Source organism: Protopterus annectens, chromosome 8.part0 (genome assembly GCF_019279795.1).
Source record: "Protopterus annectens isolate FY-2018-M chromosome 8.part0, PAN1.0, whole genome shotgun sequence".
Classification (NCBI taxonomy): domain Eukaryota; kingdom Metazoa; phylum Chordata; order Ceratodontiformes; family Protopteridae; genus Protopterus; species Protopterus annectens.
In genome coordinates, this window is record NC_056741.1 from 542,354,806 (window position 1) to 542,381,176 (window position 26,371).

Below are 26,371 nucleotides of genomic sequence, written 5' to 3' on the forward strand. Positions count from 1 at the left end.
CAGGTTTATGTGTAGTGTTAGTAATGCTGCAGTGAGAAAGATTTTGCTTCAAGACAGTGATTTTACATTGAGCAAAGCCATAGAAATTTGTTAAACACATAAATTTACAGAAGGCACACGAGTATGCTTGCGAGTGATAAGAGCATGGTTTCAGCAGCCTCTAGAGCAAACATAGACAGCATGCAGCACATGGCTAACAGAAACAGGCCTAAGCACATGGCAACTCCAGCCCATGCGGGATTCCCAGGAAGAGCTACATTTCCAGCAAGTTCTAAGACTAGCTCAGTAAAATGGACATGCTCAATGCAGTACATGGGTGATTTAGCAAGACCCAAGTCAGATCTCATTGTTAACTGTCGTAATTGTGGTGCAGTCATGAGTCCAAAAGAGAAAAGTGCTTAGCATTTGGTCAGCAATGCCACAAGTGTAAAAAATGGAACCACTTTCAAAGGCTTTATAAATCAAGCAAGCCTCATTCATTTATTAGGAAAGGCCACTCAAAAAAGAAAGTTGCTCATATAGAAAGCTGCAACTCTACTTTCTATGTAGATGGTGTATCAGTGGTTGGTAAAAAGGTTAATGTAGTGGATTTGTTGGCAAAGAACAAAGTGTTTTGTACTATCCTGATTAATGGTTAACCCACAGAGCTCAAGATGGACACTGGTTCAAAGTGCAATGTTATATCAGCAGAAACATTTGCTAGAGTAAGAGCTGGTGAACAGGCCAGTTGTTTGAAGCTTGTTGCTTATGGAGTTGAAGAGATTCAAACCGAAGGCTAAGTAGTGTTTTCATGTTATTCAGCTGGAAACAGTTACAGCTTACAGTTTTATGTACTCAAAAGACCTGTACAGTTATTATTATATCTCAGAGACAGTTTAAAAATAAAACTGCTTTCTTTTACCAAGGAAGTTCATCATGTAAGCACATGTCCTGGTTCCATTTTCACCAATGGTATTTTCTCAGAGTATGTTGATATTTTCGAAGACAAGCTAGGTAAACTTCCAGTTGTGTACTCCATGAAGTTAGACCCAGAGGTCAGTCCAGTGGTCAAACCAGCGAGAAGAGTTCCGATAGCTATGCAGGACAAAGTCCAGTTAGATAAAATGGTGCAGCAAGGTGTGATTTGTCCAGTTACAGAACCAACTGAATGGGTATCTTCCATGGTAGTTTCTCATAAGAAAAGCTCAGATGAAATCAGAATATGTATTGTCCCAAGAGACTTAAACAGAGCATTAAAGAGACCCCACCATCCTATGCATACAGTTGAGGAAGTTGCTACCCTCATGCCAAATGCCACAGTTTTTTTCTGTCTTAGATGCGAAGAGTTCATTTTAGCAAGTAATATTTGATTGCATATCTTCACTACTGACTACATTCAGTATGCCATTTGGTAAATACAAATTTCTCAGAATGCCTTTTGGAATATATTCTGCCAGTGAAGTCTTTCAGTGTGCAATGGAGCAAATTTTTTTAGGCTATCCGTGTGCTATAATAATAGATAATTTACTAGTTGGAGGCAGTGGTGAAACAGGCCATGATAGGAACCTCAGGAAAGTTCTCGAAAGAGCACGTGAAGTGAATCTAAAGCTCAATCCTCTGAAATGTAAATTCAGGCGACCAGAAGTTATTTATGTCAGTCATTTATTTACCAGTTCAGGCTTATGATCAGATCCTTCCAAACAGACAGCCATTCCTGAGGTGCCAGCTCCAGACAATGTCCAAGCCTTACAGTGTTTTCTTGGTATGGTTAACTATTTAGGAAAGCTTATACCAGACTTCAGTGAATTATCAGTGCCCTTAAGAGACAAAAATGTTACCTGGTCGTCATGGTTGGAACAACACCAGAGAGCATTTGATGACCTGAAACAAAAAATTGCCAGTCCATCAAAGTTAAGATACTATCATGTCCACAAACTAGTAATTCTTTCATGTGATATTCAAAGCTCAGTCTTGATGCAGCTATTCTTCAATAGAATAAACCAGTAGCCCATGCATCTAGAACTCCTACCCAGACTAAGATGCAGTATGCTCAACTTGAGAAGAAACTTTTATCAATTGTGTTCACATGTTCAAAGTTCCATGATTATATTTATGGCCGAGCTATCCAGATTGAGACTGATCATCAACCTCTACTTACTGTGTTAAAGAAGCCTATGCATACAGCTCCAGCAAGACTACAAAGAATGATGCTCAGATTACAGAAGTACAACTTCAAAATGGTCTACACAAAAAGCAGATGTTTTTTATCTGGCTGATACCTTATCCATATCACCCAAAAATACTACAGAAAAACTTGATGCAGAGAATTTTGACTTCAGTGTCATGGAAGTGCATAATTTTTCTACCACAAGACTTGATGAGCTAAGAGATCATACAAAGACTGATCCAATTTTGCAAAAGCTCAACCACTTCATCAATGTTGGATCGCCGTCAAAGCAATCTTGTGTACCAACAGAAGTGCAACCTTATTTTCCTTTCAGATATGAGATGTTGATGGAAGATGGTATCATTTTCAAAGGTCGTAAAGTTGTCATTCCTAGTTCCTTACAACATGAGTACTTCCAGATTTTGCATCATGGCCACCCAGGTTTTGAAGCTACCAAAAGAAGGGCAAGGGGACTAGTATTTTGGCCTTCTCTGTCAAAAGATATGGATAAAGTACTTTCATCTTGTTCAGTATGCAATAGCACTAAACCACATTTGCAAAAAGAGCCACTTCAGCTAAATCAGATTCCTGAACTACCTTGGTCAACAGTAGCCACTGACGGGTCTAGGACATTTCACTGAATGCACATTTCACTGAAAGTCAAATTAGTGTGCACTTTTCACTGAAAGCTCAATTCACTGAAACACATTTCACTGAAAGTTATATATGGCCTTTTCCCCACTGTAGTGCAACCCTGGAGTTAGTATATATAGTAAGGGGGGTGGGGGCACCATAGCCCCCCACATATTTAAAATATTTTGAACTATATACATGGATACTTGCAATTCCAATATATTACTCTTTTCTGAACATAATATATACTTAAAATATGTGGGGGGGCTATGCCCCCACACCCGATATTGGCGGTGCCCCCCACACACACACACACACACACACACCCTTACTATATATACTAACTACAGGGTCGCACTACAGTGGGGAAAAGGCCATATATAACTTTCATTGAAATGTGTTTCAGTGAATTGAGTTTTCAGTGAATTGAGTTTTTAGTGAATTGTGCTTTCAGTGATTTGTGCTCAGTTGAGTTTCAGTGAAATGTGCATTTAGTGAAATGTCCTAGACCCCCACTGACATAGTCGAGTAGAATAGTCAAAATTACTTAGTGTTGGTAGACTCTTATTCAAATTGGTTTGAGATTGATTTGCTACCTAACCTAACGTCCAGTACTGTCATTACTAAGTTGAAACGTCATTTCTCAGTCCATGGTAGTCCACACAAAGTTATTTCTGACAATGGTGCCCAGTTTACTAGTCAGCTATTTCAGAAATTTGCAAAACAGTGGGACTTTATCCATGTTACCAGTAGTCCTGAGTACCCACAATCAAACAACCTAGCTGAGCATGCAGTACAAAGTGCAAAGCAATTACTAGAGCGGTCAAAGCATGACAATACCAATGTTTTCTTGAATTTGCTTAATCTCAGAAATATACCCCATGACAGTTTACTTGGCTGACCTACTCAAAGACTTCTGTCTCTGCAAACCAGAACAACCTTGCCTATCAGTTCCAGTTTGTTGGTGCCCAATGCTAAAAACACCAGAGCAATCAAAGCCAAACTATTCAAAAAGCGTTCATTCCAGAAGTCCAGCTATGATAAAATGAGCAGATTTATTCTTCCATTGAAAGAAGGAGAGATAATGAGGATGCAAACTGTGAAAGATTTTGATCAAGTTGGTCAAGTGAGAGGTGTATGTGCCAAGCTGAGATCTCACTTAGCAGAATCTAAGGGTATAGAATATAGAGGAACTTGCAGGCATCTTCTTCCCGTGTCTGAATCGATTTTGCAGCATTGTACCTGTGATACAGACTCTAGATCTCAGACCAATCCAGACAATGTTTCTGTTGAAGGGCATGTCTCAGTACCTATTCCCATTCTTGATATCTCAGATGTCCCTGAAGTTGAACATTCATTAAAGGCAGTCCCTGTTGCTAAACCCAGTCCTAATTTTTATGTCACATGATCAGGTCGTATTTCATGACCTAGTGTAAAATACATAGCAACCTGGACATGATTGTTTCACTTGTAACTAGTTCTGTATAATTGCATGTAAAGGATTATTTCTGTACAGTTGCATGTAAATGATTATTGTCATTATTAGTGTGCATGACTTATTTCTCAGTGAGGGAGGATGTAGAACAGAGGGTGTGTTGTGTTTTTAAGAAGCATTTCAATGTGAGGGCACGTGCATATAAATAGAGAACACGTGCAGGCAGCAGTGCCATTTTGAGAGAACAGCTAGAATGTTAACATGTATGAGTGTTGCAGTCAGTCTGTTTATACGTTTATCTAAGTTTAAGTTACTAAGCCTCAATCCTGATGTGTTTGTATGTAATAAAGCTGCTTGAACTGAATCCACAACTGTTTGTTTTATCCTGACCGAACGAGTGACAGCAAGCATAACACTATTCGACGTTCATTATCTTCTCTGCATATATATAATTATCAGTTCCTGTAATAATTGAACCTCCATTTTCAAGAATGTTTTCTGACCAGATGTGAAGAATCTTCAGCTTCTAATTCAGTAGTATCTACGCTGTCAGTTGTTACAAAGGAATGAACTTCATCACCATTAGTCTTATTAAACCCACTGTTTTCATTGCTTAATACATTTGCAAGCGTACATTTCTCATCCTGCTGGCTTTGTATAGTCACAGCTTGAGCCATGTTGTCCACATCTGTCTTTCTCCTCTTTTTTTTCTTATAGTAATGTTCTTCAGTCCTTCCACTTTCAGTTTTGATTTCCTTTTCATATGGCCCTTGCATCTATTTTTCGACCTTCTCTTTTGTAAAAATTACGCCTTTTTCTGTAGACTGAAGGTTTTCTGATAGAAAAATGTTATAATTCCCTGTAATCTGTCTGTTACATAACAAAGCAGTGTCCTTTTTAGTATATATTGTCTTTGATTTATAGACTTTTATCAGTTGCTTTTTCTTCATTGTTATTTGTTGTGAACTTCTTCCTTTCTTTTTTTTGTATGTTTTTCTATACGCTCTTAAACCTCAAATTTCTGAATATTTCTATCCAGAATTTGACAGTTGTCAGTGGTACGATCTTGTTCAACAGGGGTTGAGTGGTCATTACAGACAATAGACACTTCCTTTCTTAAATGTGTTCTATTTGCTGTTTGCATAACATTATTTATCTTATCAGTCCACTCATTAATATGTGTAACAACAGTTCTCTAAGCTGTGTCAATTGCAGAAGTGCAATTGTCATCAGTAAGTCTAGATTTAATACTAATATTGACAAGCAAGTCATCTAACTTTTGACATGTGAAACACAAATCACCAATGGTATCCGGTGTTACATTTAAATATACCTAGCATTTAGTACACTGTACAAGATACTTGTGCTTTAGCAAATCATTAGTGCCATACTCATTTAAGGAATCCATATGCAGTTGCAAATGAATAAAGAATTCTAAAAGAAAAGTATAGTCAAAATTATTAACCACAGAATTCACAGAGAATTTTAATCAACTTCTACGAGAAAAATCACACAAACAGTATACAACTAAATATTACATTAAGTACAGTAAAGTCTTTGTTTTGACTGTACAAGTTGTGAAAGACACATAATAGTTGGAATTCCTTTACATCTCACGTGGTCACACAGTCTTTTTAACAGTAAAGATCAATAAATCACAAACCAAGACAAGATTGTTTAGATAACCTATTGTTTATTATTTGTGGCTGTGTACATGTTTTCCGTTTGCAAAGTATCATACAAGTTGTAAAATAAATTGAGGAGGAAAAATTTTCAAGATTCTTACTTAATCATGAGATGCTAACAAGTCACTTCTGTCAGACCTAGGTTTTAACACGCGGCACCATTTGCACATTATATAGATGAGTTAGTCGCTTAACCAGGTGAACTTCCAGATCACAGCTAAAAAAAAAAGGACTTGAAATTATTAAGTCTTAGCTAGGTAAAAATATACACATATTTTAAACAGACACCTTTTATAAGTACAGATGTAGCATGTTTTTTTTCACAAAAGTTCAATGCAGTTTCTAAAGTTGAAAAACATGATTGCTAAAATCTTTACTTAGTAATCTGAGTTTCTAAGTAGTGAGGCAGCTAATTCCTTAACATTTTACATAGTTCCTTCAAGCACTGATTAGAATAGAAAACTGAAGCTTTAATGCAACTGCTTGAATTAAATGAGAACTCATATATATGTATGGTAACTTGTCCATTATAGCACAGAGTGAAAAAAAAAACACTCGAGTTTGAGTTAAGAGAAAGTTCCAAGTATACTTCTTTATGGTCACTTTTTCTTCACAGCAGAAGTAAACTTTCATTTTGTGAAAATAATGTGAAGTCTAATTAATCTCATTAAAGGCCTGTAATCCTTTTCCACCATAATTAAATATTCTGTTAAATTATTCTGAAAATGGGATAACTTTTATTAATGATCATGTCTCTTTATGTGACTATCCAGGATGACTTTGTTCAAGAGAATAAAACAGAAGAGAAAGAAGATAAACATCGGAAAGAACAAGGTAAATGTAACAGTTTGGTAGCATGACCAAAGGCAAGTGATCAAGAAGTGAATAGTATTTTGTAAGTCTGTGCTTTAAGATTACTGTTTAGAATCTTTGCAAATTATTTTAGTATTAACATTATTACAACAATTAGAAAAAGGGGTCAGGATTGGGAAAATAACATGGCACCAGAAAAGTAAAAATAAAACTAAACAACTGAGTTTTCATCCTTTGTACTCCTTTTTCTTTTTTTTCACCCCAACTGCCTGCTGATCATCAGCCCCCACCTCTCAGCCAGTTAGCTCATTTGTTCCTTTGTCACTAGAGGCAAAGGTTAGCTGAAAAGAACTGTCATGTAGGCAGACATTAAGGGTGGTTTGACATCTATATCTATCTATATCCATATATCTATATATCTATATATATATATATATATATATATATATATATATATATATATATATATATATACATTTTTCTCCCTGTACCCCTTTGCACCCACCCAGCGACAGCCCTTTTATGGGGCATGCAGTGGGCATCAATGCTGCATTACTCCCCATTTCTTCAATGGGGTGACAGCAACATGACTGTTCTACCCACAGGATATATTACTCTATTGTTTCCTAGGTCGCCACCAGCAAAAACAAAGTGCACATGTGTGTGGCTCTGTGCATGCAACATCACCTCTCCCCTAGGATGGGCACTCTTATCCTCCCTACCTATGCCATCAGGTGCTTGAACTGCTATTCATACTTGGGTTGCTTGGGCTGTGGGCAGAGCTTTATCCCTCTATGCCACTGGTACAGGCATTCCATTTTAAAATGAAAAAAAAAAAAACTATTATTTCTTAAACAGAAATAGTAGCATTACATCAATTGGTTTGGCTGAAGGAGACAGTCTGTCTAGTCTGCCCTTAAAATTTATTTAATGTTCTAGCCATATTCTATCTCCTTCCTTTAATCCTTTGTCAACTTGTCTGTTGTCCTCTTAAATGCCTTCATAATTTTCTTCTGTACTGCCTATTCTGTAGTCCACTTCATGGGTCTAGAACCCTTTCTTTCAAAACGTGCTTTCACATAACCCAAGAGTAGTTTGTTCCTGCAAACTGTACACTTTACACTTCTATCCTTCCTTTTCAAGGTGACTTTTTCACATCTCCGTAGCATGATTTTTGCAGCCATATTTATGACAATTTTCTGTGCTTGCTTCTTCTACTCTCTAATAAGGAAAGCTCCATCTTCTGTAGTCTCTATTCATACCATTCTCTTCCATCCTGAACATCCTTCTCCTGACTTTACTTTGAATTTCTTCCAACATCTAGACATTCCCCTCCTTTTATGGCCTCTAGAGCTGCACAAAGTACTCAAGGTAAGGCCTAAGTGATGCCAGGTAGAATGGGAGCATTGCTTATTTTCTTTTGGAGTAGTCTCTTACCTAATAATATACCCCAACATTTTTTTTATTGCTGCCAGTGCAGTTTCACTCATTTTCAGTGGAATGGTCTATGTATGGTCAACCAGCTCTGTTTCAGCTCCAGTGGCAGGTGGACCCTTTATACTATGTTTTAATTTTGTCTTATGACATTCTTGGGGTTTCAGACTCAACTTCTTTCTTTGGGTTGGTACATTTTTATAACCCTAGTCAAAGGATACTGTCCATTCCTGGTTCCCTATGCCTTTAAAGGATCTTAATTGAATGCTTTCCCCTTAGATGTCAGTGGGTCAGGGTCAACGTCGATACTGTTGGGTTCTGCTTTGACTTCGTGCAACCTCTGATACCTCCTTGAGATCTACAAATTCCTTCAGAATCAACTTTGACTTTAACAAGATCAACCTCAATGCCATTAGCTTCAATCTCACCAGTATTGACCCTGAGACCCCTTGGGATCAACAGATTTCTTCAGCATCAATCTTATACTTGATAGGTTCCACCTTGATACAGTCTACTTCTTATTTCAACACTGAAATCTCTGCAGAACTGGCAATTCCTTTACAGTCAGCCTTCACATGAGTGGGGTTGACCTAAATCCCTACAGACATAAGTCTGTACTTTCTTGACACCAGCATCTTCTTGAGGTTGATAGATTTCTTTTTCTTTCGGCTTTTCCCAGTTAGGAGTCGCCACAGCGGATCACCTGTCCTCTCATGATTGGCAGTGGAGTTTTATGGTGTTGAGTTGCCAGCCTCGCGCCCAACCTTCCACGGAAGGCACACTCATGCACACACTCACGCCTATGGCCAATTTAGAGTGTCCAATCCACCTACAGCATGTCTTTGGGATGTAGGAGGAAACCGGAGCACCCAGTGGAAACCCACACGACCACAGGGAGGACATGCAGACTCCACACAGAAGGCACCCCAGCCGAGGATCAAACCGGAAAACCTCTTGCTGTGAGGCAACAACGCTAACAGCTATGCCACTGTGGCCGCCAGGGTTGAGGTTGATAGATTTCTGTGGAGGTAGATCTTGGCAACAAAAAGGTTAACCACAAGTCCAGCTACATTCTTTGTGGCCTGCTATGACTTCTACTCCATTGTTGACTTTGATATTCTTTGAGGCTAACTGGACTTTCCCCTTCCTTTTATCAGTTTATTTTCCTTCTGGCTGTTCAGTTTAAGATCCTGCACAGACTTCTGTCTTGCCTCAGATCTCCTTTTCTTGGCTAGTGTCCAATCTTTCAAGAGGCAACTCAGCATAGGCCATACCAAGACATAAACTGTTTGTTACCTCTCCTTCTTCAGTTTTGGGTATTTTCAGACTTCTGGCTTAACAGTTGTTGATCCTGGCTGCCGTATTGACACTTGGTGGATGTTTTGGGAAGGTTTAGGACTTATCAACAGGTTTCATGTCCTTTCCATGTGACTATGACTTCTTCTTCCTATAATACCTAATATGTTGAGAATTCAAGGGCCCTCAGATACCACCCCATTGTGGACCCCTACTTAGGGGACAGATATTTATTTCTTGACACCCTTTTATTTGGTGCCCGTGATAATCTGACAATTTGTTTATCATTTCTGTCACTTTTTGTGCTTGCCATCTTCCTCTTCCTTCTTCTATCTGCAACAGCATAGCAGTGATACAGGACATTCCCTTAAGTACCAGGATTACTCTTGCGATTTAAATGCAGTAAGGTATTTTTGAATAGTATCTGTTGAAGATTCCTTCTAGAATGTGCTCCAGCAGAAAAATATTTAGTTGTGGAACAGTATGTAGCTTAATTTGATTTTGCTCCTAGTCACTATGCTAGTAATGTTAAAGGCAGATGGCAGTGTGTTCAGGTGATCCTGTAAGTGTTTGTCAGTATCTGTATTTTTTGCAGATAGATTTGAGCTTTTACATTCTCTAGGACTTTGCTCATGGTCTGATGCAGGGCCTTTAGAGACTATTTAGAGATTATTGACCATGTTAGGTCCTTGGGTCAGTTGTCTAATGTATGGTCTTCTGAGACATTTGCCTTGCTTGGACTTAGTTTAGGGGTTTGATACAGGGTCTTCTAAACACATCAATTTTCTCACTACCCGCAAGTAGGTCTGCTGTATCTCTCCTGGATGCAGGCTCAGGACTTAGTGTTTCCTCATTCCCACCTTTGGGCTTGGTCATTGGAGCTTTTTGCAACTGTGATATTTGTTTGAGGCAGACTCCACACAGAGGAAACTAGCATCACAGATTCAGACTTTGTTTTTTGCTTTTATTCTTCCAAGGTATCTGGTGAGGCTTCGCCCACTGATAGTTCTTCGGCTTTATTATAATATTTAAGAGATACTTTAAGCCACTTACATGTTCATATGCTTCTAAACAGCAGCTACATTGTGTTTTGTCATAGTGCTGCTCATAGCAGTCTTGTGTTTAGCTTTATAAACCTGTCAAGAGTTATAGTAAAAACAAAAGTGGGATTATTTTACAAACTATGAGGAAACCATTCGTCTCCAACAGTAATGTATAACCTTTCTTTCGAAGCCTTATTAATTATGGTTTTGTTTTTTTTTTTTTTGCTCCAGTCAGTGGGCTTTTAAGTGGGAGACCATCTAACCATTCTCTATCTAGTCTACTGTTGGGTGCACTTATTTGAATATACATTCACAGCTTCTTCACAGATCATCAGTAGACTTGCATGTGGAGATCCCCTCTCCTGACTTGCATTTATGCCAGCTGTCGGGTGTGCATACCTAGATTTTAGGCCCATCTCAGCATGAAAATAAATCATTTTCTGTTCTTACAACCTGCTTCTTCTTAATGCTCCAGGCCCTTACTCCGTCATCCTATCTATTTTTCTGCTGTGGTACTTTTCCCTTGGAATTTATCAGATCACTGGTTTCTCCTTTTCCTCTGTCATCTCGGTTGTTTTTTTTTTTACTGGCTCAAGTCTGTACTTGACTATGGTATATATATCCCTGGCCCATATATGCTCTCATAGTCTTCTTGTATGACCTAGATGATAGTTACATGTTAAGTTGCCAATCTCGCCTTCATTCTTGCTGGATGGGTTCGGAGCCGATCCTCGGCTCCGACTCGGCCACTTACTAAAGCTCGAGAGCTTATTTTACCGGCTCGAGGCAACCCTATATCCCATGATGCTAGGCGCTAACTCCCCAGATTTCGTTTGCCGCTTTCGCTTGCGAGGTGCTTATTTTTACCGGCTCCTGGTAAGTCTTCAGATTTATAGTTTTCGGTCACCTTTTTTGGTTAGTTTTTTTCCCCAGTTGTTTTTTAGTAGTTAGCGACTACCTTTAACTACTTTTTATTACTTTCTAGTTTATACCTCCCCTTTACCCCTTATATCCCTTCCCCTATCTCAGGTTAGGCCTCAAGCCTACCCCTTTTCCTAATATTTTTTTTAGGAATCCTGAGTGTTTGGGTGTCAGTATCCTAATTTCTTTTTTAGTTTTGAGTGTTTTGTGTGTGTGTGTGTGTGTGTGTGTGTGTGTGTGTGTGTGTGTGTGTGTGTGTGTGTGTGTGTGTGTGTGTGTGTGTGTTTATCTGTTCCTTTGCATCCCTCGACATAGTTATGTCGAAGGAGCCAAAGGAAACTAAGGTCTCAGGCTTTAAGAAGTGTGACTCGTGCTGTCAGAAAATGTCTCTGACAGACGGTCACACTTCTTGTGTTTACTGCCTGGGAACCCTGCACCTGCAGGACTCTTGTTCTGTGTGTCATGCATTCAGTCCATGAGTCCTGCAGGAGCGCAGGAATAAACTCATATTGAGGGGCTTGTTAAGCCCGAGGGCTCCCCGACTAAATCTGCGTCGGGGAGACCCATGAAACCAGCAAAACCGTCGGCTCCGAGTTCCGAGCCTTCGGCTACTGGTTCTTTGGCTGTGCCTAGGTCGGCTCCGGCTGTAGCCGATCTCTCTGAGTCACAGGTTCCGGTCTCGACACCACTAGGTGTCGACACCTCTAAGACTAAGCATGCACGGTCGGCTCAATCTGGAGCCGACGTGTCCTCGGCTCCTTTGGCTCCATCCATATCAAAAAAGAGATCAAGATCACCTTCATTGGAGTCCATCCATTTGGCTCCGAGATCTCCCCTGCTCTCGGAGCGGAGTCATCGGAGCTGATCTTCTCGGTCGTCCAGGCTTTCAGATCACGACCTTGCGAGAGTGGTAAGTAGGCTATTAAAGTCTCAGGCATTGGCCCAGATGATTTCTAGCCCGTCTCATCAGACGGCAGCTATTTCGACTCCACCTATTTTTCCTCCTTCAACTCTCCCTCAGAGTTCGGAGCCGGAGCTCCTCGGAGCCGTGACTGTTGTGGCGTCGGAGCCGAGACCTCCCACTTCGGCTCCTTCGTCTTCCGCTCCGATCTCCTCCTTGATAACTTCATTGGACGGATCCGGGCGCCTTGTCTCTCTCGTCGGCTCCGAGGGGGCGAGTGGCATCGGACCATTGTCTGACCCCATTCTCCCTCTCAGAGCGTCGGCGCTGGTGAGCTCGGCCCCGACATCGGCCTCAGAGCCTTCCCTCTCGGTGCGACCTGGGGTTCCTACCTCTTCGGAGCGGGGGCCCACTGGTTTTTCTGAGGGGGGAGCCTTTGAGGTGATGAGGAGTGTACTAGCCCCAGGGCATAGTCAGCGGTCAGCTCCATCAGCTCCTCCCACTACAGTGCCTGTTGATGTCTCTTCCCATTCTCTTGCTCCCGGACCCAGAGATCCAACGCCTCAGGTTTCCCCACTGGGAATATCTTCCTCTTCTGAGGCTTCTCCTGACCTGTCAGTGGAGCCTCCGCGTAAGAGGACATGTAAGAGGAAGCATGTGGACTCCCCTCAGTCCATTACATTTGACACCGACTTGGAGGAGTCGGAGGGATCCCCAAGGTCCCCCTCTGAGGATGTCTCTTTCTCAGACATCCTAGAAATCCTGAAGCAGAGGGGAAACTGGTCTTCCCTTAATCCTTCCGAGGACGAGTCGGTGTACCTGGAGGCAGTTGGTTCTCGACCTTCCACCTCCTGGGTATCTCCGCCTTTCGACCCGCTTATGGATGTAGTGGCTTGGAAGGCGTAGTCGGCCCTGGATTCGGTGGAACCTACCCCTGGGAGGCCATCTAAATTCATCACAGCACCAGTTGATAAACAATTCCTAACGAAAGGTTTACCTGTAGATGCCATGGTAGTGGCGGCTGCCACCAAGAAGGAACTAACTGATCCTTCAGTACCTATCCACCCTCCTAATAAAGATTCTAGGACCATGGATAGGTACGGTAAGCGGATGTTTTCTTCAGCGACCTTTGCCATGCGGTCGCTGAATTACTTTTGTCACTTCACCCGCCTTCAGAGAGATGTTCTCAAAGAGTTCGGAGAAGTTTTACAGGATCCATCAGCTGCTGGGTCCCAGGATAAAATAAACTCACAGCTTGGGACCCTAAACTCGATTGTTAACTCCTCCATGCGTCTAATTTCATATGCAGCCGATGGAGCGAGTAGAGCAGCTGGCACAGGAGTGGCCTTAAGGCGGCACGCCTGGATGCGGCTGTGTAATTTTGCGGACCCTTTCAAGGCGTCCTTCACAAATTCCCCTTTTGATGGTTCGGCTTTGTTCGGACCTCAAGTGAAAGACACCTTGACCAGATGCGAACAAGATGGCAAGACTCTTTCTGCCGTAGGAGTCCGTTTCTCCACCCCTTCAAGACCATACCCTAAGGGTCAGAAGGGTGGAAAAATGTGGTTCCGCAAACCTCAAGGAGTCGCGCCTGACGCAAGAGGTCAGTTTACCCCCAGAGGCAGAGGGGGTAACAACAACAGACACCGCCCTAGGGGCAGAGGGGGTCCGCAGAATCAGGGTAGCAGGGAGCCCCTCTCTGACAGACCCTTCCAGCATCCCTGAGATGTTGTCCGACTGTCCACCTTCGGAGGCAGTCGGGGGAAGATTGTCGCTGTACCCAAAAGCCTGGCTTTCCCTTACTCAAGACAAATGGGTACAGTCGATCATATCCGAGGGTTACAAAATTCCCTTTCTCCAAACCCCAATTCAGCAAAAGGGAACCCTTCCAGACGTTCCACCCAGTCTAAGGGAACTAGCAGTACCAGAGATATCAAAACTGCTAGCAAAAAGAGCCATCCAGCCAGTCCCAGCAGACCAACTAGGATCCGGAATCTACTCAAGGTTCTTTTTGGTACCAAAAAAGACAGGGGACTGGAGACCAATTTTAGATCTCAGCAAACTAAACAAGTTTGTAAAGAGAACATGATTCCGGATGGTCACGCTACAGTCCATTCTACCCTTTCTGGGCAAGGACAATTGGATGTGCTCCGTGGACCTTCAGGATGCGTACTATCACATCAAAATTCACAGGCGCTCCAGAAGGTTTCTCCGCTTTCGGCTGGGGGCCAGTCACTTCCAATTCAGAGCCCTGCCCTTTGGTCTCACTACAGCCCCCAGAGTGTTTACCAAATGTATGGCAGTGGTTACGGCTCACCTGAGATGGCAAGGATTCCATTCCAGGTGTTTCCATATCTAGATGACTGGCTCCTCACTGCCACCACCAGGCATCAACTTCTCCAAGCCAGAGCCTACACCATTCATCTTTGCAGAGGGCTAGGAATCTCTATAAATTTCGAAAAGTCTGCCTTGTCGCCTTGTCAGTCTATTATCTTTATAGGCGCCAACTTGAACACCGTACAATTTTCAGCAAAGTTAACAGATCAAAGGATCATAGATATTCAAAACCATGTCCATGTTCTTCTTCAGACAAACAAAATTCAGGCCAGGTATGTCCTGAAAGTGTTAGGTCTTATGGCGGCCGCCATAACACTTCTTCCCCTCGCACGTTTTTACATGCATCTTCTACAATGGATGCTTTTCACCCAGTGGTCATTTCAGCAACTTCCCATGCACCACAAGATCATGATAACTCAAATTTGCAAAAGTCATCTGTCCTGGTGGATATTGTCCCCTCAAGTCCATCAAGGCAGACCCTTTGTTCCTCCTCCCCCGGTCGCCACGGTGACATCGGACGCCTCCCTGATCGGGTGGGGGGGGCATTTTCAGGGCAGGATGGTCCATGGCACTTGGCAACCTTTCGAACGCCACTTGCACATAAATGTCCTAGAGATGAGAGCAGTGCTTTTAACGTTGCAAGCCCTCCACGACTCTCTCCCCCTAGAAACTATTGCGATCCAAACGGACAATATGTCCGTAGTGTGGTATATCAACAAGCAAGGTGGAACCAAGTCCTATCCCCTGTGTCGAGAGGCACTCAGACTTTGGCAATGGGCAATCTCCTATCAGCGGTTTCTGATAGCAATGCATATCCCCTCGAAGTCCAACATCATAGCGGACAGGTTGAGCAGAGCTATACTCATGCCACACAAGTGGTCTCTCAAACAATCTGTGACGGAAGAGATTTTTCAGAAGTGGGGCCTTCCTTGCTGAGATTCTTTTTGCTACACCTCAAAACAGCAAATGCCTCGACTTCTTCACCCTCTTCCCCCTTCCAGGCCATCCCCCCAGAGACGCTCTAGTCCACGATTGGCCTCGGGGACTTCTTTACGCTTTTCCACCCTTCCCTCTAATCTCACAAGTAATTCAGAAAGCAACCGCCTTGAGAGCCAAGTTGATTCTCATTGCCCCTTATTGGCCTCGACAGATATGGTTTCCGTTCCTGCATCGTTATCTGTTGGTACAGCCTTGGCACCTGGACTCAGTTTCAGATCTGTTGACCCATCAGTCGGGGCAGCTGCACCAATCCCTACATTCTCTCAACCTCACTGCTTGGTTGCTCCACTTCCGTCCTTAGCCAGGTTTCCTATGATTTCTAATCCTGTCCGGGATATCATAGTAGCTTCCCCTAAATCTTCTACAAGAAGGATTTACACTAGTAAATGGAAATGTTTTTCCTTCTGGGCAAAGGCAAGGAATATAGATCCCTTTACTGCTCCAATTCATTCGGTCTTAGACTTCCTAACCGAAATTTTTCATTCAGGGTCGTCTGCCTCTACAGTAAAGGTTCAGTTGGCAGCCATATCGAATTTTGATACAGGCTTATCGGACCACAACATTATGTTGAATAAGCTTTGCAAAGCTTTCCTTAAAGGTGTATATTTGCTTAGGCCTCCGATCAAAGACCCTCCACCTCAGTCGGATCTTAATTTGGTCTTAACATCCTTGATTCTTCCCCCCTTTGAACCTGTGGTCTCAAGTTCATTGAAATTTCTTTCCTGGAAGACACTCTTCCTAGTCGCCATTACTTCTGCTAGGAGAGTATCTGAGCTTCACGCCCTCTGCATTCATCCTCCCTATTTAATCTTCCATAAAGACAGGGTTTCTCGTGCCTCTTTACTCATCCCTCATCAGGCCCATAATCGAGGACAATGCCCCTTTTGGGATGTACCTTACCAAACACCTGCAGCAACTGGAAAGACCCCAAAAGTACCTCACCAAGAGGATCAAAGGGCTCGAACAGATGCCATATGCTGCCCGGTTAAAGAAACTCCAGCTCTACTCAGTGGCATAGCGCCTGCTCAGAGGTGACCTGTGCCTGACGTATAAGGCCATGTCCAACCCGGAATTAAGGGACATGCTGCACCTCAAAAAATCCAAATCCCATCGAGCTACATGCTCGAAAGACTTGAACCTCAGCACTGAAATAAATAGGACATGCTGGAGGGACAGATTCATAACCCAGAGGCTCCCTTCACTCTGCAATAAAATCCCAGTCCAGGTTAGGCAGAATCCCTCATTGACTCTCTTCAAGAGGAATCTTGATGAGTGGATGGGAGATCGTAGGTTTACCCCGGGTATCACTTCTGTGTCACTGTTAGACAGAGGCACAGTATACTAACCTCGAAAAAGGGCATAGCAAAATTAATTTAAAATGGGTGGCGAAAGCCAAACATACTCTGGCTAGGCTTATAAATGCCCTAGGGCAGATAGCCTAGTATGAACCTATGAACCTAATCCATCCTTCTTACCCAAGGTGGCTTCGCAGACAAATTTAAATCAATCAATTGATCTTCCAGTTTTTTTTCCCAAACTATACCAGTAGAGCGGAGCAAAAGCTACATTATCTAGATGTTCACCGCCAGCTCCGATACTATTTGGATAGAACCAAACAAATAAGAAGGTCTGATCAACTTTTTTTATCATACACAGAAAATAAAAAAGGCCTTCCGGTTTCTAAGGTAACTCTATGTAGGTGGCTCTCTTCTGTGATTACATCTATTTATCAACTTAGAGGCAGGGAATTAACTTCTAAGCCAAAAGCCCATTCAACCAGAGCACTAACTACATTTACAGCTTTTCAAGCTAGACTACCAATAGACACTATATATGCGGTAGCCACTTGGGCCTCTCCTCATACCTTTATTTCGCATTACAAATTGGATATGGCCTCCAGGGACAGAGCAAAATTTGGTTCCACCATTCTCAAGTGTCTGTTCCAATGAGCCACCCAGGATGAAGGTGCTAGGGACGCGGTCCCATCCAGCAAGAATGAAGGCGAGATTGACAACTTAACATTAAGAAGTTATGTACCTACCATAACGTTCCATGTTAGTTGTCTTCTCTCGCCTTCTTTCTTGCTTCCCACCCACCATCCCCCTAGCCTGGACAGACCGAGCAGATCTTCCCTTCTTTGAAGGGTCCTTATGTTCCCTTGTTCACCATCCAGGTGTCCTAGGATACATATATATATATATATATATATATATATATATATATATATATATATATATATATATACTGTGTAGATAACAACCCTTGGGGGTTTCTATACCTCTTCCTCCTCTTTCCAGTTGGAGGATTTTTTCTTTATTGGCTTATGCTGGGTGTTTCAGCTTCCAAATGAGATCTGGGGAGTTAGTGCCTAGCATCATGGGATATAGGGTTGCCTCATGCCGGTAAAATAAGCTCTCGAGCTTTAGTAAGTGGCCGAGTCGGAGCCGATCCCCATCCAGCAAGAAAGAAGGCGAGAGAAGACAACTAACATGGAACGTTATGGTAGGTACATAACTTCTTATTTTCAGTCTTGTTTGATGGAGTGTCTGGCTGTAGTGAATGTCTTTCTATAACTTACATTCTCACAGCCAGCTTGGTTGATCTAGTTGAGCAGAAAACTGTTTGCCTTTTCAAAAACTATTTCCTTTCATCTTATGGTCTAGCTTTCCACATTTGGTGATTAGTAGTTGCTACAGCATCTCCAAGCCACCTGCATGCACCCTGCCCTTGGTATTTAATTGCTGTTCGTAATGGCACTATTACATCAGCCTCATCTGTAACTAAGAATTACTCACAACTTTCATGTTCCTCAGGAGAGACTGTAACCTTTGAGAACTTGTTCTGTAAATTGCTTGGTAGTAAGTGTTATCCAACTTTAGCCACTTACGTAGCTGTCACTGATGCTTGGCAATCACTTCTAGATCTAAGACAGAATTTTGTATATCCTGATCTCTTACGTCTTTTATTGCTTCTTGTTAATATATGCCTGTGACTTTGGGGAACTGTGGGTGTAGTCACTAAGTGGGCTTATTCTGCACCTTAGACTACCCTATTACCAGATTGTGTCTTACAAGAGTATTCTGTCCAGGAGTCCACCCTTTTCAGACCTCTACCCTATGGCGTTCCACAATTCTGCAGTTAGCTTATAAATTCATAAGGTCTGTTACAGCATTCGTACCAAAAGGCCATCAAGGAACACTGATTCCATTATATCAGAGTTGAATACTCTGTCCCCAGCCTGAGAATCCAATTGTCTCTTAAATGACTCCATATTCATACTACTTCTAATTTCTACTGATAATTTATTCCATAATATCATCATTCTTTGAGATGCATATAAATAACGCAAGTTAGTTTTCATATTCAGAAAAATTTTCTTATAATTATGGCATTGTGTAATATTATGAGAATAAAGTCTTAAGTCCAGCAATGCCTGTAGTGTCTAATCATGAAAGCTTAATAAGAGAATATTAGTTTGCCACAAATATAGCGATAATGAATTTTAAATAAGTTGATCTGATGTCAATTTTCATTCTGTCCTCAACTCTTGGGTTCAGATCTGATCCTCGTATCCGACTCAGCCATTAGTAAAGCTTGTGGCCACCAAATATTTCTCAAGCTCCTCCCTTACCCATAATGCACCAACCCCTGACACACCTTATATCTCATTTGCCCCTTTTCTTGAAGACACGTGTTTAGCCTCAGCTCTTGAGTTTTTCTCAGATAAGTGTGTTTTTGCTTAAAGTTTTCCCTTTTTTCTATTATAAATCTTATTATTATATTACTCCCTTACCCCACTTACACTTCGTGTAATATTTGTCTGCCATCGTTGGTAATTCTTCCTCATCTCTGCTATTATTGCACACTAGTGTAGTCTTTCTTACTATTGCTGGTATTCCCTTTTTTCACTTTATTGTCTTTACAAAAAAAAAAAGTTTCTTTTTCTTTCTTTTCTTTTTTCATATAGCCGGTATGTCTGAAAAAGTCCCTTCTTGTTTTAAAAAATGTAAAAAGTGTGGGCACAAATTGCCTCTTTCAGATGCCCATGATTTATGTGTTTACTGCTTGGGCGTACAATATTTACAAGAGAATTGTTTAATTTGTAAGAACTTTAATCCTAGGGCGGTAGCCGACAAGAAGAATAAATTAATATTGAAGGGATTGCTTCCGTCAACCTTTGGTGACATTATTTCAGGGGCTCAATCACCCCAAAACAACAACTAAGGAGCCTCTGACTAAGTCTCCAAGACCCACTACTTCCTCGACTCCATCTTTAAAGCTGCCAAAGAAAAAGCCTGGATCCGAGACCAATTCAGATCCACCGTACTTCAAATCAGACGAAGAAATCAATAGATTTCAGTTCTTTGGATGTGAAGAGCCTACATAGGACAAAATACTGACCAACATTGGATCCAGTACCTTCCAGGGTTCCCATTCCTTTTTTGGAAAGACGTTCCATGTCACCGTCCCTTGCCTCATCTCGTTCTTCCAGGAGTTTGACTGAGGAAGATGTGTACAGAATAATGAGGAGGTTCCTCTCGGTGCAGCTACAGATGGGTGTTCTTCCATCTGCTACCCCCTCAGGTCTGGAACACAGTCCATCTACCAAACCACCACTACTTGCTCCTTCTTTGATCTGTCCGGTTGCTTCAGAATTTCCAGATCCAAACCTTCCAGGTCCATCTGGCTCAGAGCTGAAGCTACCCTTATCTTTGGATCCAAAACTTTCTGTGAGTGTACCGGCTCTGACATCTTCGGATCCAGATGACTCTTGGAGCTGAAGATGCCTTGTTGGGTCCAAGACATTGGACTCGACTCCAAGGTTTTCAGAGCTATCTCTGCCCCTCGAAGCTTCAACATTGAATAGCTCAACTCCAGCTTCCTCCTCAGAAAGATTGCTCTTAGGGCAGAAGGAGGCAACTGTAAAGAAGCCTGCCTTCTCAGAGCTGATGTCTTTCTTTTCTCTCTGGAGTGTTCTGCCTTCAAGGTAGTGAAAAGAGTATTCTCTGCTCCGAAGCATGGATGGCTCCAACCTCCTCAGATCTCCACTCTGGTTCCCAAATGTCTCTGCACTTAGAGAGTCACATCATTCTATGCCACAGGGACAGCCAGCGCAAGGCCCCCAGACCACCCAACAGGGCTTTACGATCTCTTCTGACACTTCACCGGAACATCCCACAGAGGAAGTCCCTAGGAAGAGGAAGTGCAAGAGGAGGCAATTACACTCTCCACAAGAGTCAGTCACTGCAGATACTGATTTTGATGAGGGAAAAGGGCCTCCATGATCACCTCCAGAAGACATCTCATTTGGAGACATTCTTGAGATCCTTAAGCAGAGAGGTGGTTGGTCCCCCAGCAGCACTTCAGCAAAAGAATCAGTGTGTCTCGAGGCCTTTGCAGCTGACTCCTCTACCTCCTTGGTTAGTCCACCGACCAATGAGTTCATTGATTTGGTCTCTATGCAGGCATGGAAGGAATCTGACTCAGTTGAGCCAATCTCTAAGAGGCCAGATCAGATTCTGGCTCCACCTATCAGGAAGGAATTCTGAATTAAGGGGGTATCCGTGGATGCTGTGGTCATGGCGGTGGCCACCAAGAAGGAACTTGTTCAACAAATTTCCTCTGTTATTTCCCCTAACAGGGAGTCTAGGGCGTTAGACAGATTTGGAAGGTGTGTATATACATCAGCGACCTTTGTTCTTAGGTCACTGAACTGTTTGGCACATTTTACCAGACTACAAAGGGACTTGATCAAGGAACTTACAAAATCGCTTTCCGGGACCATTACTGCTGAAGCTGAATCTTCTGTGGCCTCTCAACTGGGTATCCATCAGTCCATTTCAAATTCATCCATAAGGCTTATCTTGCATGCAGCTGAATGTGCCTCAAGGGCAGTGGGTTCAGGCATATCCATTAGGAGGCATGCCTGGATGCACTTATGTGATGTTGCACAGAATTTCAAGTCCTCGTTCGTCAATGCACCCTGTGATGGCAGTTTGTTGTTTGGCCCAAAAATGAAGGGCACTCTCTCCAGGTGTGAAAAGAATGGAAAGACCCCCTGTGCAGTGGATGTCCATTTTTTGACCCCCTAGAGATACTTTTCTGGGAATCAGTGAAGTGGTCGGAAAATGGGGTTCATAAAGTCCCAAGGCCCTTTCTCAGAAACACAAGGAAATACTTCATCTAAGGGCGGGGGGATTCTAATGGACATTGCACCCGCTCAGCATAGGTGGCCTGCAAAAACGAGGGGTCCATAGATGATTTCTCTGATAGACTCTATCAGCGCTCCTGAAAGGCGGCCTGATTGTCCCCCTCTGGAGGCAGTCGGGGGTCAACTATCCCTGCACCAGAGAGCCTGGCTAGATATAACAAGAGATACTTGGATGCAGAGGATGATTTCCAGAGACTGTAAAATTCCCTTTTCCCTTCCACCTCCAACTGTATGCAAACTTCCTGATGTTTCACCTAGTCAGAGGAGAGCAGCAGCACTAAAAATACAAAAGCTGCTAGAAAAAAATAGTCATCAAGAGGTCCCACCAGACCAGATAGAATACGGAACCTATTTGAGATTCTTTTATAGTGTCAAAGAAGATAGGGGACTGGAGACTAATTTTGGATCTTAGCATCTTGAACAAGTCAGTTCGACATAAAAAGTTTTGGATAGCCATTGTTCAGTCCTTTCTACCCTTCTTGGGCAAGGATGACTTGATGTGCTTGGCAGACCTTCAGAATGCATGCTGTCACATAAAAATGAACAGATAATCCAAAAGGTATTTACGCTTCCAGCTGGGACACAGTCACTATCAGCTCAGTGCACTGCCCTTTAGCCTCAACACAGTCCCCAGAGTGTTCACCAAATGTGTGGCAGTAATAGCAGCTCACTTGAGACTGCAGGGATTCTGAGTGTTTCCATATCTAGACAATCTTGTTCTCATAGTGACACACATTCCGGGAAAGTCCAATGTGATAGCAGACAAGTTGAGCAGGTCTATTCATCTGCTTCACGGGTGGTCCCTCAACATGAAAGTGACAGAAATGATTTTTCCATCAGTGGGGCCAACCTTGCTGCAATCTTTTTGCTTTACCACTAAACAACAAATGCAACAGCTAGCTGCTTTGCCCTAATCCCCCTCCAGGGGAATCACTAAGAGATGCTGTACTCCACAATTGCTCCCCATCTGCTTTATGCTTACCCGCCAATTCCCTGAATTCCAAAATTTACAGAAAGCTGCCAGGTTGAAGAGCAAAGTCATCCTCATTACACCATACTGGCCTGGACAGATTTAGTTCCCCTTCTTTTGGCCTCATCTGTTTTACCAACTTTGGATTCTGGATCCGATGCCAGACCTCCTGTCTCTCCCGACAGGTATGATTCATCCAGATATCTCACACTTCAAGCTGACAGCTTGGTTTCTGCAATTCCATTTATAGCCAGACAGAAGATGCTCTCTTCCCCCATCCGTGATATTCTTTTATCTTCCTATAAGCCTTCTACAAGAAAGCTTTACACAAGTAAATGGAAACGGTTCGTTTGCTAAGCACAACAAAAGCACATTAACCCCTTCTCAGCTCCTGCGCAAAGTATGCTTGAATTTATAGCAACAATTTTTTAAGGATGGAGCTAGCTCCTCAACGATTAAAGTTCATTTAGCAGCAATCTCTAATTTTCATACTAGATTTGAGAATTCTTCTATGGGCTCATTTAAACTTTGTAAAGCATCTTTGAGAGAGCCACACTCCTGCTGAGACCCCCATATAAAGATCCTACTTCACCATGGGATTTGAACTTAGTACTGCAGGCCTTAATTCATTTTCCCTTTGAACTAGCAGCAAAATGCAATCTTAAGTTCCAGACCTAGAAAACTATCTTTCTAGTGGCCATTACCTCCGCTAGAAGAATTTCAGAACTTCAAGCACTGTCATCTAAACCTCTTATTTGATGTTCCATAAAGACAGAGTAACATTATGTGCCAACACTTTTTTCCTTCCTAAGGTGGTGTCAGAATCGAGTATCAGTCTATTAATTTGCCCGTTTTTTTTTTTATATACATTTGCAAACAAAGGTGAATATACCGTATGTTGCATTTATTAGATGTTCACAGACAATTATGTTTCTACTTACACAGAACTAAAGAAATTAGGAAGATAGATCAATTGTTTGTGCCCTTTGCAGATTCTAAATTGGGCAAACCAGTTGCAAAGGTAACTTTAACCAGATGGATGGTGAGTTGCATTTCCTTTATCTACAACAAGTTGGGTCTAACCTTACCAAAACCTTTAAGAGCCCACTCAGCTAGGTCCATGCCATCTTCTTCATTGTTTCTGTCTAGAATTTCTATGGATGATACATGTGCAGCTGCAACTTGGGCCAATCCTCATACCTTTATCACTCATTACAAACTGGATCTGGTCTCAAAGGGAAGAGCAACATTTAGCTCAAGTGTGCTCAGGAATATCCTTCCTTAGAGTCCACCTGGGATTTTAGGTACCTGAAACTGTGTCCCAACAATTGAGAACAGAATGAAAATTGACAACATCAGATAAAAAAAGATCTGATGTTGTCTCCTTCATTCCTCCTTACAATAGAGTCTCGGAGCCAACCCTCGGATCCAGCTCGACCACATTCTACAGACTTGGAGCCGACTCTCAAGTTCCTCCCTCCTACCCTGTATCCACCCAAGTACCTCAAATCTCATTTTCTGCTTCAACCTACCGGACGTGGATCACATCCTCTCAAGCTTGGCTTACAGTTATTCAAAGTTTTTGCATTGTTCAGCTTTTAGATGAATTTTGTAAGTCCTCCCTCCTTTTTCTCTTTGAGTATGTGTGTGTCCTCCCTCTTTTTTCTCTTTGAGTATGTGTGTGTGCGTGCATCTCTTACTTTCCTATTTAAAAAAAAAAAGGTAGACATTTTTTTCTGCATTACTTTACAAATAGCTTAAAATTAATGTAACGGTAGAATTTAGAGTTTAGAAGTTTAGAGACTGAGTTTAAAAAAAAAGTTAGAAGTAGTACTTACCTGTTTCTTTGTGACAGTTGGGTTTTGGTAGTAGTTTTTTGTAGGTCATGGCAGACAAACCTGTACCTGGCTTTAAACGCTGCACTTCTTGTGGGCATAAAATCCCCAACCAGGATGCCCACAAAGCGTGCTTGTACTGCCTGGGTGCTGACCATTTGAAAAACATCTGTGCCACTTTCAACCCATGGGCTTTAGCAGACTGTTGAAATAAGCTCATTCTTAGGGACCTTCTTCCTTCCTCAGCTCTGGAGGCTCAGACCCCTTCTGTGGCTTCTTGCTCTTCATCTCCTGCTGCTCCTAAAGAGTCTAAAAAGAGGTCCCTCCCAGTCTCCCCGAGGGACTGTCTAGAAGTCAAGATACCCAAGACGTCTACGGATCTGACTTCTTTAGATCCACAGAAGTTACTTCCATGGTCGGATCCTACAGCCTGTATGGATCCTGGGGAGATTATTACTATATCCCTTATACCCTGGTCGGCTTCTACATTGGATCCCATACCGCTGGATCCAAGGACCTTGATGAGATCTCTTGCGCCTTCCTCTAAGTCAAAGCATTCCCAGCCACCCCCCCCCCCCCTTGTCGGCTTCATCCAGGTCCTCTAGAAGCTGGTCTGAGACAGATATGGATATGATGATGAGGCGATTCCTCAAGGTCCAGATCCAGATGGAGGTAGTCTCGGCTCCATTCCTTGCTGGATCCATGAGTTACCCAGGCCATCCCATCAAGACTCCTCTGATCCAACCTTCTGTTTTGGAGTCACAGGATTTGGAACTACTATGCCCGTTGGACTTTGCGCAGAGGAAGCTCCCTCCTCAATGCCGAGAATGCTCTTGACTATCCCTGTTCCGTCCTTTTCGGAGCAGACCATGTCTCAGAGCTGTGGCGTTGGTGCTGGGTCCATGGGACTGGGTTTGGCTCTGTCTTTCTCTGAGTCATCCCTTCCCTTAGGTGCCTCCGCAATCGCCAGCTTGGGTCTGATCCCATCTAGGGGCCATGGATCTGGATGAGTCCTGCTCATTTTTCCTCAGTGGTTTCACCTCTGAGGGAGAAGGAGAGGGCTTCTCCTACTCCTTCGGCCTTTCAGATAGTGAAGGGGGTTTTCTCCCGAGTTGGAGATACCACAGCACATGTTTCCCCATTCTCCCCTGCATCCTCTTTGGATCCAGGTATTGCTCCCTCTCATCCTGCCAGGAGTCTTCCTGTCCCGAGAGCCCTCCAAGAATTCCTTGCTCAGGAGGAATCCCCTTCTTCTGATACTTCCCCAGAGCACCCAACTTACTCAGCTGAGGAAGCCCCTCGAAAGAAGGCATGTAAAAGAAGGCACGTGGACTCCCCATTGGAGTCTCTAACCGAGGATACTGACTTCAATGAGGGGAAGGATCCCCCCATCCCTACCAGAAGACTTCTCCTTTGGGGACATTTTAGAGATCATAAAGCAGAAAGTTGGGTGGTCTACACAACCTCCTTCCTCTGAGGAGTCAGTTCTCTTGGAGGTGTTTGGGACGGGCCCATCTATGTCTTGGATGACTCCCCTGGCAGATTCCCTGGTGGATTTAGTGTCTCGTAGAGCATGGAAGGAATCGGACTTATGAAGCCCATACCCAAACAATCCATTTGGTTTCTGGTATCCTCAAACAGACAGAAAACACTGGAGTAAGGGATCCATAGTCAATGCCATCGTGGTGGTGGCAGCCACCAAAAAGTAGCTG

At 42.8% G+C, this 26,371-nt stretch overlaps 1 protein-coding gene across 2 annotated transcripts in view; it reads left to right on the forward strand.

Moving 5' to 3' along the window:
* Positions 1 to 26,371, forward strand: part of HORMAD1 (HORMA domain containing 1) — a 4,208,304-nt gene that overhangs the window by 2,223,659 nt on the left and 1,958,274 nt on the right. For both annotated transcript variants that reach the window (XM_044080054.1, XM_044080055.1), the window contains one exon: positions 6,673 to 6,733. In XM_044080054.1, the coding sequence (XP_043935989.1) occupies positions 6,673 to 6,733 (61 nt within the window). The remainder of the gene's footprint in view (positions 1 to 6,672; positions 6,734 to 26,371) is intronic.